This window comes from Sapajus apella, unplaced genomic scaffold (genome assembly GCF_009761245.1).
Source record: "Sapajus apella isolate SASKATOON/1434 unplaced genomic scaffold, GSC_monkey_1.0 scaffold80, whole genome shotgun sequence".
Taxonomy (NCBI): domain Eukaryota; kingdom Metazoa; phylum Chordata; class Mammalia; order Primates; family Cebidae; genus Sapajus; species Sapajus apella.
The window spans coordinates 3466549-3483035 of record NW_022437020.1 but is presented as its reverse complement, the minus strand read 5'-3'; the positions used below and the strand labels follow the sequence as shown (position 1 = coordinate 3483035).

Sequence of the window (16487 nt, the reverse complement as noted above, 5' to 3'; positions counted from 1 at the left end):
TGCATGTACAGGAAAAAACATCGTATATACAGAGATCAGTATTACCCATGGTTTCAGACATCCACTGGGGGTATGAGAACATATCCCCCATGGATAATAGGGGACTACTGTACAGCCATACCAATATTGATCAACAAGATATGTAGGAAAAAACTGTATTAGCAAGAAATATGTTGCTTCATATTAATGCTCCAATCTACCAAGAAAATATGATACTTTTAACATCTACAAACCAAATAACATAGCTTCAAAATATAGAAAGGAAAAACTGACAAAATTAAAGGGAGGACCAGACAAATTCACAACCATAGTGAGAAAAGTTTTAACACATCTAAATAATTGATAGAACGAACGAACCAAACAAAAATCAGTACAAATGTAAAAGGCTTGAATATAATGACCAAATTTAATCATGAATATATAGAGAGAACAATGCATCCAATGATCTACTTTTCAAGCTCACATGGAAAGTAGTCCATTGCTGGATCAATATTTTCTAACCAGAAAGCAATTAAGCTAGAAATCAGAAATAAAATGATAACTAGAAAATCCCAATATACTTGGAAATTAAGCAATACATATCTTAGCCAAGGAAGAAATAAAAATAGAAAACAGAAAATAGCTTTAACTAAATTTGAATGATAATGAGAAGACAACATGCCAAAATGTTTGGCACGAAGCTTGAGTTGTGATTACAGGAAATTGTAGAACCTTAAATGTTTATGTTAAGGAAGAATAAATACTGAAAATAAGTGATCTAATTTTCCATCGTAAAGAGTTAGAAAAAGATATGAGTAGCAATTAATGAAAAAACAAGCAGGAAATAGTGAAGATTGGAGAAGCAAATGGTGGTTATTTCTAAAGACTGATGTAATTAATAAATCCCTGTCTAGAAGAAGATAAAAAACAGTATCAAGCAACAGATCTTACTATTAAATAAGAGGATGTTATAAATAACTTTAAGTCAACAAGCAGAAAATTTATCTGAAAGGGATTACCTCTTTGAAAATTAAAATTTACAGAAACAGATGAGAAATAATAGATTGGCTGCCTATTATTTTATAATATATTTTATAACATTCTATTATATACATTACATAAACAGAATATTTAATCCAAAATCATCTCCAAAGGAAAACTTCAGGTCTGGATGCTTCACCAGCTAATTCTATAAATCTTAGAGGAAGTAATCACATCAGGCTCACATACACTCTTTCAGAAAAACAGACAGACAGAAGCAACCTGACCTTGTATTATGAGTTTAGAATAACCTGTCTGCAAGTAAATTTCAAGAACAGAAAATAAGTCAGTCTCACCAATGATCATAACTGCAAAAATCCTAAGCAAGAAAAAAAGATCCAAGCAGATATAAAGGGACTATAGAACAGCAATGTTGGGTTTACTCCAAGAATGTAAGATTGGTTTACCATTTGAAAACCAAAGTAATTCACATAAACCAAAAATAAAGCAGAAAAATAACATAATTTCAATGAATGTAGGCAAAAATATTAGGGAAAGCTCAACTTGCATTCAAAATAAAAACTCTTTGCACACTAGGAATAAAAGGAACTTCCTTTATCTGATAAAGCATATTGACAAAAACCTACAGCAAACAACATTGTTAAGGGTGAAATGTTGAAAGCTTTCTCTCTTGAGATTCCATGAGAAAAGGATGTCTCAAAACACCAATTCTAATCCACTTTGTACGAGAGCTAATAGCCAGTACAGCAGGTCAAGAAAATGAACTGGGTAAGGGCTGGAAAGATGAATATAAAATTATTCTTACATGATACATTCATCTAAGGAAAAAATTCAGAATAATCATCTTCACACAAAAATAAAGATAACTAAGTTTACCATGGTTATTAGATACAAATTAAAGCAGAAAAATTAATTTCATGTCTATACATGAGTAACAGCTAGAAAATGACATCTGAAAAAATATACCATTTAAATTAACACCAAACTATCAAGTACTTAGGAATATATCTCACAAAAAAATGTCAGACTTCCACAAAGAAAGCTCTAAAACAATGATGAGATCGATTAAAGAAAATCTAAAGAGATATTACACTGGAATATAACAAGCTGATATATTAGAAAACTTACACATCTGGGTATCAGTTCTTTCCCAATTAATGTAATCCTAATAAAGATCCCAATAGTTGTGCATGCACAAGTGTGTGGTGTGGTGTGCTTTCTAGAAAGGGAGTTGTGTGATACACTTACTTTCCCACATAGCCTGTCAGATTTGCCTTCTAAGAGCCAGGGCAGTTGACTAATGCCTTTTCCCCTCAGCAACGCACAATTTTAGTGTTAAAATGATTTAGAAGGAGGGCAAGGGACATTCACTGGGTCTGTTTATTTAACACACAGAGGAGGAAAGTCAATAGCAAAAGAATAATACTAATAATAGCTAATATTTTTAGGTGATCACTACCTGCCATCCACTGGTCTAAACTCTTTATATGGACTAATCCATTTAAATGTTATGAAGCAGAAATTATTATTGTTATTCCCATCCTACAGATGAGGATTCTGAGTCCTAAAAGTTAAGTAAGTTGCATAAGATCATTCACTCCCAGTTATAAAACTCCATGACAAAACTTTGAACTCAGAACATTGGCCTGCGATCCCATCTTCACTGCTTCTGTAGTAGGCACTTTAAAAAATGCAAATAAGCACATGTGACTCATGTAATCCAGCTGAATATTCCTGTTTATAACGCTGAGGATTTAATTCAAAGACACTAAGTAGCAATATCCCTAACACTTAAAACCTTACTAGACTCTTTCCCCATTTATCATAAAACATCTTTCATAGAAAATCCAAAATTGGAGAAGCTTGGTAAATCAAAGCTTTCCCATCTCAAAATCAGACACTTTGTAAAGCAACGTTTTCATAGATTTCTCCAGTTTTCCTGAACTTGGGAGCTCCCTAAATGCTCAGAAAGTAACCCTGACTCAGGCATTTATAAAACAAATTACCTTAACTTTTCAATTTCTGGAAAAACTCAAGGAATCCTCTTCATACAACCACATGGGCTCAGTAATACAGAAGAACATCATCTTTTAAATTTCAACCCACTTAACAAAAATGATTGTGACCACATCCCAGAAGGTGGGTGCGGGTATATTCTCTGGGTCCTCCCCCAACCGACTGCCCCACTGCATTTAACCTTGTGTCAGTGGTACGATTTCCTTGTTTCAAAGCCTTGGACATATGAGGTCCTCTGACTCTTCTCCCCAGGGAAATGAAAACTACTGGTCATATACTATTGTAGGTTCTTATTTTGTCCTGTTGTCTACAAAAGGCTTTCCTTCACAATACATGGTTCTACACTAGCCTATTATTGCTTCCCTTACACCTGCCTCCTGCCTTGATCTTTCTGTCTTCACCCTTTGTTCCTTTAACATGTCACTCTTGAATTAAACACAAAATGCATCCATCTCTCATTCCCCAAAGGATTCCAGCCTCACTTAATCTGCTTGCCCATCTTCATTGCTTAGTATTTTTCACATCACTTCCTGGCCAGGGCAATTCTACTTCTTATAAAGGTGGCTTCTAAGCTTTATCCTGAAACATTTTTAGGCATAACTTGCCTAGTCTAGGTGTATCTGAATCTCAATATCTCCTCTGTGGAGATTTCCCTAGCCACTCAAGGGCACAAGGGTTACAGCCCTCACTACATAATGATGCAATGTATGATATGCTTCCCTTTCCTGCATCACTTTGCCTGCTGTCTAGCATAAATGCTGCATGTTTTTTTAGTTGGTTTTTTGAGACAGAGCCTCGCTCTGTCGTCCAGGCTGTAGTGTGGTGGTGCCATTTCAGCTCACTGCAACCTCCATCTCCTGCGTTCAAGCAATTCTCCTGCTTCAGCCTCCTGAGTAGCTGGGATTACAGGCACATGCCACTATACCCTAAAAAATTATGAATTTTTGCATTTTCAGTAGAGATGGGGTTTCACCATGTTGGCCTGGCTGGTCTTGAACTCCTGACCTTTGGTGATCTGCCCGCTTCGGCCTCCCAAAGTGCTGGGATTACAGATGTGAGCCACCACACCTGGCCAAATGCTACATGTTCTGTAAAATGTTAAATTTTGTGTAATATTAGGGAAGGTAATTAGAGAAGGTAGAGAAGAGTAGGAAAAAAGGAATACAGTTCATTCCACATAAATGTACACCATTGTCCCCACCCCCATCAGTGTCAGAGAAGCTTTGCTTCGAGAGTTTTATGTATTTTTTTTTTTTTTTTGCCAGTTGCCAAAAGTTGAATAAAAGTTGTCCTGGATCTTAAGCACTGAGTTACAATGGAATTCCAACAGAGTTACACATGACATCCCACTTGAATGCCCAGCAGGGACTTTAAGGTCACTGTAATAATGAATGGCCGAGAATTAATAGGAGTCGAGCCTTAGGAGCCTTCCTGTGTTGCAGCTGGGCAGAACAGTACTCTGGTTCATGGGCTGAAGACACATCTCAGACATGACCACCACAGCTGTGCTGGGCACAGCTGCCCCGCAGAAGCACTGGGGAGTTGGGACCCTATTTAAATCACTCTGCCCTCTTCTCTCTTCAGCCACATTTCCTTTTACATTTTCAACTGCACAACAGCCACATTTGTCTTTTAGAGATGTTCAAGAATGGAGACAGTTTTACCAAACAACATGATCTTCCTTCCCGGGTGTTGACCCCACTCTGTCCTTTTACCCTCCTGACTGCCAACACATCCCTCACTGAACTCTCTTCCATTGACTTTTTCCATCTCCTCAAGCCGCTGCATGACATGCCTCCTCTCTAGGCACTGCCAAATGCACCTCCATGGCACGGATGCACTAGATCCCGTACATCTCCCTGTATCTCCCACACAGTCTTGGCCTTTGTGCTTTTGCACAAGGGCTGTCTACTATTGAAGCCCTCATTCATCAGTTCTTTGCCCAGCTACCTCTTCCTATTCTCAGAGATGCTGATAAGTTTCGGCTGCTTCAGAATTGACGTCTGTCCTTCTCCTACATCCCTTCCTGGGCTGATCAGACCTCTCCCTACCACTAATGCTACTGAATTCTAATCAGCTATTACTTTATCCCTCATTGAAATGTAGATTCCTCGAGGATACTGATATTTTAGTATATTAATGAGGTGGTCAGGTTCCAATCCAAGCTACACGGCTACTAGTTGTGTGATCCTGGACTTTAAATTTTATCCCTCTGTGATTCAGTTTCCTCATCTATAAAATGAGGATATTAACCATCCTTACGTTGTTGGAATTATTTAATTCTCCTTCAAGTAGCTCCTCAACGGAGCCAGTGTGTTTAAAAGGCTTAGAAGACTGCCTGGCTGGCATGAGATAACAATTCGGTTTGCTATCATTATTGTAATTAGGGATGTATTTCTCATACTTAGACCAAGTCAGTATCTGAAACTCAATAACTGACAGTTGAATGAGGAAATGAATAAAGAATCATGATGCCCTCCTCATTTTAGTATTCATGTTTACTTTCAAATGTTTATATGAAACATTTTAAGGGTGAATTCAGCAATCTTTTTCCAATTTATATGAAACCTACAAGAATAAGGCAAATAGGCATCATCTGTGTGGCAAAAATGTTTTTTTCTTAAGATAATAATGGAAATAACTGTAAATTCAATAAAAACTCACCAACTTTGTTTAAAATCATCCATAACTTATTTTTTAAACAAAGTTTACATGTTTACTATGCTTATAATAAGTAGGCATTCAAGGGTAATTTCATTGGCTATGCAACTGAGAAAGAACGTTGGTGTTTACATAAAGTTGCATGTTAACTACTTATATTTCCTGATGTCAGTATCATTTATTGATTTTCTTGCATTTTAATGCATAAGATTTGCACTTGGGTTCCAGCACCACTTATAATCTCTGTTTACCGATGTAATTCCAAAACAATATACTCTTTAAAGAAACTAGAATGATCCACAGAGACATCACCAATAAAGTAAGAATTAATCCTTGGAATATGGGTGACACAATTCTACATTAAAGGGGGAAATAAGTAGTTCAAAGAAAATTAAAAACCTTCCTATTTATTGGTGCCAGATGAAAACTAGGTAATACAGAGTCAATAATAAAATAAAATATATGAATCTATAGTCTTTCTTAACTGGGGTTCCACTAGAGAGTTTAGCTACTATTTCCTAAGATAGGGGGTGGCAAGCTGTGGGTAGACTGTGAGCCCAATCCAGGGCATTACCTGTTTTTATAAAGTTTTATTGGAGTGCCTATCGCACCCATTCCTTTACATATTAACTGTGACTCCTTTTACACTTTAACAACAGAGTTGAGTAGTTGGGACAGAGACTATATGTTCCAGAAAGCTGAAAATACTGTCAACTTTCTCTACAAAGGGCCAGAGAGTAGTATCCTGTCCTAAGACATCCATATATGTGGTGAATTAACTTCACATTTACCATCAACAATGCTACTAGATATGTACCATTCTTTGGAGAACTGAAGAGAAAAGTTCACTCAAGGCATTTACTGAGTTCTGTGGTTCAGATAGAAAAGGCTCCTTTATAGCACATGTGCTTGTTTTTATTTCTGAATAGGGTAACATTTTAAATATAATTTATCACCCAAAATGATGTATTTTTGAGTGAAAGTGGACACTATACATAATGATGCTGGGGCGACTGGAAAAAACTGGGCCATATGGTCACCCCAGTTCTGAGACACCATCCAACTGTGAAGTTAAGAAGCCTACTGAAGTCAGACAGGGCTAATCCAACTGTAGCTTTGGTTTTTTCATTTTTGTATTTTCTGACCGCCCTTCCTCCAACCCCACTGCCATAACCCCACTGTCCTTGCAAATAGCAGGTCTACTTCAAACACCACAACACAAATTTAGAACTTACTTTTTAATCCTTTCTCCAAAAGAAGCTATTTCCTCCAAGATGTTTTGAACAGTTGAAACAATATCCTGTACCATGTAGATTCTTTCAATCAGCCCCTTTTTCTCAGATTCCTAGAAAACATAAAAGCAAGATTTAACTCAGTTACTTCATTTTTTTATCATGCTGATATAGAAAATATTATAACATTATAAAAACATGGCTTTTACCAACAGTCACTACAAAAGATGAATCATTGTTTTATAACTTAAATGTTGACTCCCCCCTACTGACCCAGAAAAATCTGTTCACTCACTCAGATGCTACCACTCCTAATGTGTAAGCCTCAGTTTCTACCTCATTGTCATGAGATGATAAAGGGAAGCCCCACAGAACCAAGGGTTTCACTTCGCTGTGGAGGCTGCTGTGTCCATCACAGAACTCTGCAGTCCCGTCAGTCTGGCTAACTCTGACTTCCTCTCTGTCTTCACATGGTTTTCTGCAAGCTCACCCTATCCCTCTCCTATCAGTGTTCTTCAGAGATATTCCTGGCGGGTAATGCCATGGCATGTTGGAGACAGAGGTAGTATGAGTCCTAGTATTGGAGCATCTTAGTCAAACTCTGCTGCATTTTTAAGCATGTTTTAAACATTCCCAGATTGATGGCATTTCATCCATCCTTTGGCACCCACCTCAGAAACAAAGGGAGCAGCAGGATTTGGACACGCTATAAAGTAACCCCACAGTGTACTGCTGGGGCTGCAGCCCACCCAGATCATTCCCTTCCAGGATGATCAGCAATTGATTGGAATCTCCTCATGATACTGGAAACAAATATTAATTCATCTTGCTTAATTTCCAATGCTTCATGTGAGATGGAATTCAGCATTCTAAGATTATCTTCCTCCTGCTTATAGAAAACCTTACATGTGTTTTACCATGCTAGGTAACTAACAGTTATGCAAGTTACTCAGAAATCACTCAAATGTCAAGATTCCCAGAAGAGTAGTATTTTTACTCTATTTTTAATATTATGATGCTATGTTCTAGTCCCTTATGAACTTTGCTGTAATTGAGATGTAGCCCATGAGCTCTCAACTCCTGCCTCTCTGGGTCATTGCAGCCACCACACCTATTGTATGAGGCCTAAAACCTCAAACAGCTCTTACAGAACATTTTTTCCTATATAGAATTTTAGTTGGGTTAAAATTGTACTAAATCATTGAGCGAACACTTCTAAATTTAAGAGGACATTCCTATAATACCATCTGCGCTGCAAAAGAAAAAAAAATCATTTTCATCTCGTATCCTTTGTTCCATCGAACTGGAGCCGTGGATGGAGTGAAAGAGAACCCACTATCCATAGGGATTGCTGGTAAAAGCACCAATATGTCAGAAATGTTGAAAAGCACAAACCTCCCTTCTTATATCTGTCCTTGTTTATGAAACTACTTGGCTGAAACAGACCAAGGAAGAACAGAAGCTAGAATGCCTCACTGCCACCCCCTCTCCAGTAATGGGTGCTCAATGGTTTGAATTAATTCTTACCATCAAGACTTACTCTTTTATCCAATCATTCTGTACAGAATGAAAGCCAGGTTCATTGCTTCCTTTCGCAACATCAAACTTTCAAGACACATTTACTTTTTTACCCTAATTTGTATTCTCTTTTTCCCTTACTCTAATTCTTCAAGCAGTTTGTGTTAAAAATTAGTTATGCTGCCAGAACATACTAATTCATGCATCTACTGACATCTATTAATGGGCACAATGGTGAAAACCCATCTCTGTCTGCCACATAAGTATTCATGTTTATAAAGGAACATTTGAAAGCACGAGGGAACTTGACCCAAAGGGCCAAAGTGGCTTCCTCTTTTCGGCAGCATCCAATTTAGGTCAAAACAATTTCTTAGAAAATGACTCAAGTTTCCAAGTCATTCAATTTCATAAAAAATTATTTCAATTATCTAATTTTTTTCTCTATGAAACACACAAATAGTGAGGTTCTGGTTATGAAGAAAGGATGAGTTAGCATGCCAAAATAACGATTTTCACAAGTCCTTTTACTTTATAATAAATATGATGTTTGGAGTATTAAATATCTAAAGACTAGGCTACAGAGTTTTACTACATCTTGAGTAACAGAATAACTTATCATCTGGACTTGTTTACTTTTAAGAGTAGAAGTAGTCAGAATTAATTTTTGAAATGCTGATCAACTGATAACTTGGTTTTATGATATTGGTGGACCTATAAAACTATTCCATTTTTATTTCACAAATACATTATTTTCAAATAAAGAATAGATTTTTTTATATTAAAATAAAATCTGGATATTTTAAAATGACACAAGAAGAATGATTATATCTATTCATACACTTGAGTTAATTACTAGCTATATCTGTCTATATACCCATGTCAGGATTACTTTTCAAAAGAATGTACTTTTTAATAGCATCTTTGGATTTCTAATATTTCACTAAATTGTTCTTAATCATCTTCAGAGTTGCATTTAATGGTCACTAAATTGACACCTTAATTGACTCCACCGTAGAACATAATTTTTATGAATAACACTTTCTACAAGCACTTAGGTACCTTGAAAACTCACAACAAAAATGTGATACATGGAGAATATTCTTGATCTATTTTTAAAATATTGAAATCTGTATATACTTCATCCCAAATATTTTCAAAGGCACTGAAATTTTGTATTCATTCACAGAAACTTTTCCTGTCAAATATTTTTTCAAGACAATAGGTTAGAACATTTAACAAATGTATGCTGAAAAATAAATGGCATCTAAATTTCTTTCCTTAATGGTTCAGAATATATATTTATTGTACTAAAAATCACAAAGATTCTTCCCACAAATTAAAATAATCTAGGCCAAGAGCAGTGGCTAACACCTGTAATCCTAGCACTTTGGGAGGCCTTGGTGGTTAGATCACTTGAGGTCAGGAGTTCGAGACTAGCCTGGCCAACATGGTGAAACCCTGTCTCTACTAAAAATACAAAAAATTAGCCAGGTATGGTAGCACACACCTGTCATCTCAGCTGCTAGGGAAGCTGTGGCAGGAGAATTGCTTGAACCCAGAAAGCAGAGGTTGCGGTAGGGCAAGATCGTGCCACTGCACTCCAGCCTGGGCAACAGAGTGAGACTCTGCCTCAAAAAGATAAATAATAATTTTTAAAAACCTAAAGTATAACTTCAGAATTTAAAAACTGAATCATGACTAGCATATGACCTTATATATGTTGCTTTTATACAAAAATAAAGTGGTTTTTGGCCACTTAAAAAAATTGACTCCCATTCAGAAAAAGCTTCCAAAAATAAAGTTAGTACTTCAGTCATAAAAAATTTTTGAATAAAACTTTTCAACTGATTATGACCATAATTTAGAGATATGTTTTCCACAAAAGTGTCCAATAGTTTTGGAGAATGTTTAACTGAGATATCTTCAAAGGTTCAAACCTTCCTAAGATAATGGGTAAAGAAGAGAAAGTTGATGTTTATTTTATACGTGACATAATTTTGTCACATAACCTTGTTGATATCCCAACTGTGTATACAAAAATCTTGTTTAAGTGTGGACACTACAACTTCTAATTCAACTGGTGGAGCATTATCACTTGTCTGGATGCAGTTATGAATAATTAGTGCATCACAGCCAATACCAAGTACATTTCTGCCTCACATATTTCTTCATTTTGGAGGAATATCTTATTGTGATATTTGCTCCATCAAAATTTGCATTCATATTATTATAAAGTTAAATAATTCTCAGTATTAAGTGTTTAAATTTACAGTGGCATTGTTGATGTTACAAATTACAGTATTTGTAGAGTTAACTTGCAAAAGATTTATTTTGTTTTCATATATTGGATGCAAAAAATCAAAATAATTTCACAAAGTCATCTGATATTGAGTTTGCATCCTTTGATGGCAGGAAGATTAACAGCCACTTGGTCATTTTTCATATATGTATAAATTAATGTGGAAGAACAGTCATTTGATCTAAATGAAAAGTCATGCTCTACAGAGAGATATGTCAACATACATTCTCAGCTGTATGCATTAAAATAACATTTTTGGAAACAATTTTCTCGGGTACTTCCTCTTGAAGTAGCTGTTGAGACTTCTGTGGCAGGTTTGTGACTTGGGGTTTACACATGTCAGTGATGTGATCAAGTCAAGGCCCCAGGGTAGAGAGGAAATGTGAACAAAACATTTATCAACAACTCTCTAAAGAAATGTACTATCTATCTGTACATGATCATTCACTAAATATGTAATCTTTGTATTTTTATTATTTATATATTGAAAAAGTAAAAAAAGGTAAGTGCATATTTACTCACTACAATGAGTAAAAAAAATATGCTAAGAGTGTTCAGACTACTTTTTATTCTCTTATCAGCAGGAAGGCTTAAATTTTGCAAATATTTAATGTACACCTACCCTATCATTTCTCATGTCTCCTTACCATTCTGAATAGGCAGTTTGAAAGCTTCCTGAATCTTATAGGCCCTGGCAGTGGCCACAGCTTAATGGGCCAGTAGACATCACATGCTTTCTACTACTGCCTGAAACAAGAAGGGATTAGCTTATCTGAGAGCAGTTGTATTATGGTCCATGCAAATGCTTTCCTTTAAAGCTGGATATTACTCACTCAGTCCCTGAAAAGAGTCAGGAAAATAGAGATGGGTCATTCCTGGCTGTCGGAGTTAACCTGGTGTTAGTCTTTGATAACCCTGGTCACTGTGCATGCATCCCATGGGCTACTAGAAAAGACCACAGAGGATGATGAAAGCTTAAATTGAAAGCCAAAACAATGTATCCCACTTTGTTATAGTGGAAATATTAAATACAATAGTTTAAAAATGAGGATAATTAGTAAATGAAAACTTTCTGGGAAAACAGGGACCTGAGATTAAGCTGAATCACTTTTCTCTAAAATTAATTAGAAAACAAACCAGTTATTTCCAGAGAATCTTCTAGACAGTGAGGAGAAAAAAAAAAAAAAAAAAACTTTTTCACATGTTTCCACCCTTTCCTTAAAATCCCTGCACCAGGCATTTGCTATTCATGTGAGAGAGGAAACTGAGCTCAGGTATCTTAATGATTAGTAATAAATGTAGTTTTTGTTCTCTGAATGGCTTTAAAAATGGCCTCTGGACAATGTATATTTATTAAGGTACAGTACTTCCATGCTACAAGATTACATTTTCATAGCTTGGATGTTTCATTAATATCTTTCATTAACCTCTTTTTGGCTGTACCCTGCTTGAACTAAGGGATCGATAGATAAGACCAGGCTGTTTTATCTGACCCTGTGTTCTTAGCACCAACAATTGTGGTGGGTACATCCTCAGTGTTGCTACAGTACTTATTTGAGGGAGAAATGAATGTATACAGGAAAAAATAGTTTATCAGGTTTATCGTAGTATTAAATAATTATTTACATTGACCCAAGAAATAAGCAAGCGCTTTGGGTTTGAGAGAAGATTCTAGGCCTTATAAATAGAATGACTGAAAGGCCCAACTCAAGCTTGACGACTTTTGTGAATCCTCTTCCTAAGGATGCTAGTCTATGCTGACTACTGTCTTTGTTCTCTCAATTTGCATTATACCTCTATCATTTTAATCATCCTATAGCAAATGTTCTTTTCACTCTCTGTACTGCAAAATTTATCTCTTTTTAAATAAGATACTATTGATTTTATGGTCTTTTCTCTTTAATTATATCTAGCACTATACCAAGGGACATATTACAGGATATATTACATAGTCTTCAGTATTAGTATTTGTATTATAGGAAACTTAGGTCCAGGGAAGTTAAATGATGTGTCTATATACACCAGACCATGGAGTCAGACCATGGGTTCAACTCTGGTCTTGTCATCTAGCTTGATGATCATGGCAAGCGCTTTATGCTTTCTGAATTTTAAGTTCAATGTCTGGAAAATATAATCATTACTCTAATTGGAGTGTGGAGAAAATTAAATATTATCATACATGTAAAGTACCTAGTATATTCCAGGTGTGTCATAGACACAAGTTCCTTCCCTTGAAGAAGGCAAAGCTACAAAAGAAGGAACAACCTTTCATCTAGTTTAAAGAATACTGGGGTTAATTTAAGTTTCAAAGAAAATGATCTTCCAGGACAAGTCTACTCATGTTGCCCTGAGTTGCATGAAAGATCATCTGCAGTTCCATCTGCATCATGCTGGCTTTATTTACACATTTCAGATTGAACCAGGAAATGTGGCGATAACACAGTTTAGAAAACACAGCATTACATCTGCTGTTGCTACCAAACTGCCTAGGAAGAGTAACAGTGATTCATTCAGAAAGACAGAACTGCTGTCACATGTGCTTCTATTTTCCCTTAACATACAAGGCTTCCAATTTACACAGGGAAATGTGTAATAAAAATAGTGAAGGCCACTGGTGTGATTAAACAAATGAACAAGGTAATTGTGGCTAAATACATAGATTTAGTTTCCTATATTTGAAAAAGAAGGGTATCATTTCTCACTACAAATGTGAAAAAACGTGGAGGCATAAGTAAAATTCATATGCTTTAGGGTTCCACTTTGTGAGCAAGCATGCATCACCAAATAAAGAGATGAAAGCATGGACTTTTTCAAATCCAGACTTCAAATTTCATAAGGTTTCCTTGTTTTTAAGCACACAATAAAAAAAAGAGTGACACTCACTGTAAGACAAATAACAAACTAACTTGGTAACCTAAAAATATATATCATATGAAGATGGGTACAAGCCCACCATTTTTTCATTATTAATTCATAAAATGTTAAAAGGATTGAGTATTTTTGCTAACTTTTGTAAGGAGTTGAACTACAAACAAATAATGTGTCTATGTTGTAACACAATTGTTCTTTTTTTTTTTTTTTAAAAAAAGAAATATAAAAAATCAGAAGGCAAATCTTTCCTTCCTTAAGGCCTTGTTGTGTTGTGTCTTCAGTGAACATAGCACTGTAGGTGCAATAAACTAGCTTTGAGCCTCTGGCAGAGAATTAACACCATCAAAATGAATTTACAACTAAGAATTATATAATCAGTATGTTACTTTAAATCTTTCCAACATGTTCTGCTTTAGAAAACTTCACATTTCTATATTAATTCCCTAAGCAAAACTAGAGACAAAGTCCTGAAAATTGACCATGTCAGAAAAAATCCTTTTGACATGCTTAAAAACTGAGTAATATGCCACAGGATGAACGAAATTCTCAAAAGAGATTAATCCAATTTTTTTAAATCTCAAAATCCTCTTAGTAATTTCAATCATCTAGACTAAAGATGCAAAAACATACCTTTAGACTTTAAACAAGAATATGTTTAGTCTGTTTCATCCTACAGAATAGTAAAAGCCTCAAATTTGAAAACTTGAAAAATTGTAAACATGAGAAATTGATTGAGTGGCATTTCGCATGAAAAAAAAGCTCAGCATCTGTCATAACAAAGAACAAGCAGCAATATTTCTGATACATAAAATTAAAAATTCTTTGGGAATCCCAGCAATGCTCCAGGAACTGTCATTTAGAATTTCTTCCCATGAGGCATTTTATGGGCATGCAGGGACACACACACACACACACACACACACACACAGTCAACTCCACAGCTCATGCTATTAAAATGGAGTGGGGAGATATGTACTCTTTCTAGAGTGTACTTCTCTCTCAAGTAGTTCTTTTGCTTTGGGAAATGAATATAAAACAGTATTTGGATTTTGAATCAATATCATTTCTAAGCGGTTTTATATTGCTCTATCTGTTCATTACATAAAGCACTTACACACTGCACTGGTATTTACCAACACATTTTTTTTGGGGGGGGAGGGTCTGCAACATGAATCTCATCTAGTATCAAATAATAGGGTTGAAAAAGTATAAGGAATAAACAATCAGCTTAAGAGGAAGATACTCATAAAATATAACTGAATTGGCAACAGTTTAAGACAAAAAAAAATTTGGAACTTAGACCCTTGAGAGACTGATTCCACTAAAAGTCTCTGCACTGAGTGGCAGAATGCCATGCTACCACAAGGTAAACAGGGCTAATGGTTTTCCAAAACTGTAACTAATGTAGATAAATATACCATGAGTGGCAGTTGCTGGTTTAGCTGTGGGAAGCCTTAAGTTTTCTCCAAGGTACAGTAAAGAAGCAGGTATAAGATAAAATATTTACGTGATTCAGCAAAGGAACAAGTTAAGTAATTCCTATTACCTTAAGATTCAGTTCAAACATCACCTCCTTTTAGCAGTCCTGACTCACCTAGCATTCCTCCTCTGTTTCCCAACAGAGCGTATACAACAACATTGGAAACTTGATGAAAGCAGCAATCTTAGGGCACTGGGATTTGTTGAATTTTTGTATTCATAGAGGTTCTGGTACAGAAACATCAATAAATGTTGCCAAAATAATGCAGAAAAATGAACCAATAAGTTAATGACCAGTTTCCTTCACAACAATGGAGCATGGTCAAAATAAGCAAGATTTAGACCAGAAGATATGGGTCTGAGTCTTGCCACTATCCTGGCTGAGAAATCTTAGATATGTTACTTAATTTCTCTGAACCTTTGTTTGTTCATTTGTAGACAAGGTAACATACCATGAAACTGAATATTTTAAGTACTCAATGAGCTACTGCATATAAAAGCATCCTGCAAACTGAACACTCTAATATTTTTATAAATCTAATTGCTTAAATTCCTACTCAAAATGGCCTTGATTTATTACTCTTGTTTTATTTTATTAAATGCTTTATTTCAGCGAGTACTTTTCTGTTGAGGAAAAAAAGTGGTATCCCCACCTTTCTATTATCTCATAAACTCAATGGATAATTGGGTGAGCCACACTAAAACCGATGGGGGATTTATTTTTAAATACAAAAGACAGAGCTACTATTTTTAGAAAACCAATCACTGGTAGATTGGTCCAATGTCTTCTACCTTCTCGTGATATAACAATTTTAAGCAATGGGAAAAGAAATATCTAGATGCAGTACAGGTTGCATATCCTTTATCCAAAATGCTTGGGACCAGAAGTGTTCTTGATTTTGGAATATTTTGGGATTTGGGAATATATGCATTATTCTGGTTGATCATCCCTAACTTAAAAATCAGAAATCCAAAATGCTCCAATGATCATTTCCTTTGAGAATCAGAGCTCAAAAAGTTTCAATTTTTGGAACATTTGGATTTCAAATATTTAGATTAGGGATACACAATCTATATAAACTACAAAAAAATCAGAGTCCCTGACGGTATCTGATCAGACAATGCACAGTAGCTAAGAGAAGGATAGGTAATTCATCCGATTGAGTCTGGCATATCACATTTCATAATATTTGAGAATAACATACTAACTACAATCCTTAGAATGGAAATCAGAAAGATATACATGTACAAGGAAAATTAGCCTGACAATAAGTAGGATGCTCTGAATAATGTTCCAAAAGGCCAGAATGATAATATCACTGGATGACTTCTAAAGGTTATCAAGTCAAAACATTTTTAAGAATGAGAGTTTGATTTTTAAACAGAGTATTTGAGCAACTGATTTGCCAAAGGACTACAGGAAATTGGGA

The 16487-nt window shown here is 35.5% G+C and overlaps 1 protein-coding gene across 11 annotated transcripts in view; it reads right to left on the bottom strand.

Moving 5' to 3' along the window:
* Positions 1–16487, bottom strand: part of MCTP2 (multiple C2 and transmembrane domain containing 2) — a 262031-nt gene that overhangs the window by 18224 nt on the left and 227320 nt on the right. For all 11 annotated transcript variants that reach the window (XM_032252795.1, XM_032252799.1, XM_032252797.1 and 8 more), the window contains one exon: positions 6894–7003. In XM_032252795.1, the coding sequence (XP_032108686.1) occupies positions 6894–7003 (110 nt within the window). The remainder of the gene's footprint in view (positions 1–6893; positions 7004–16487) is intronic.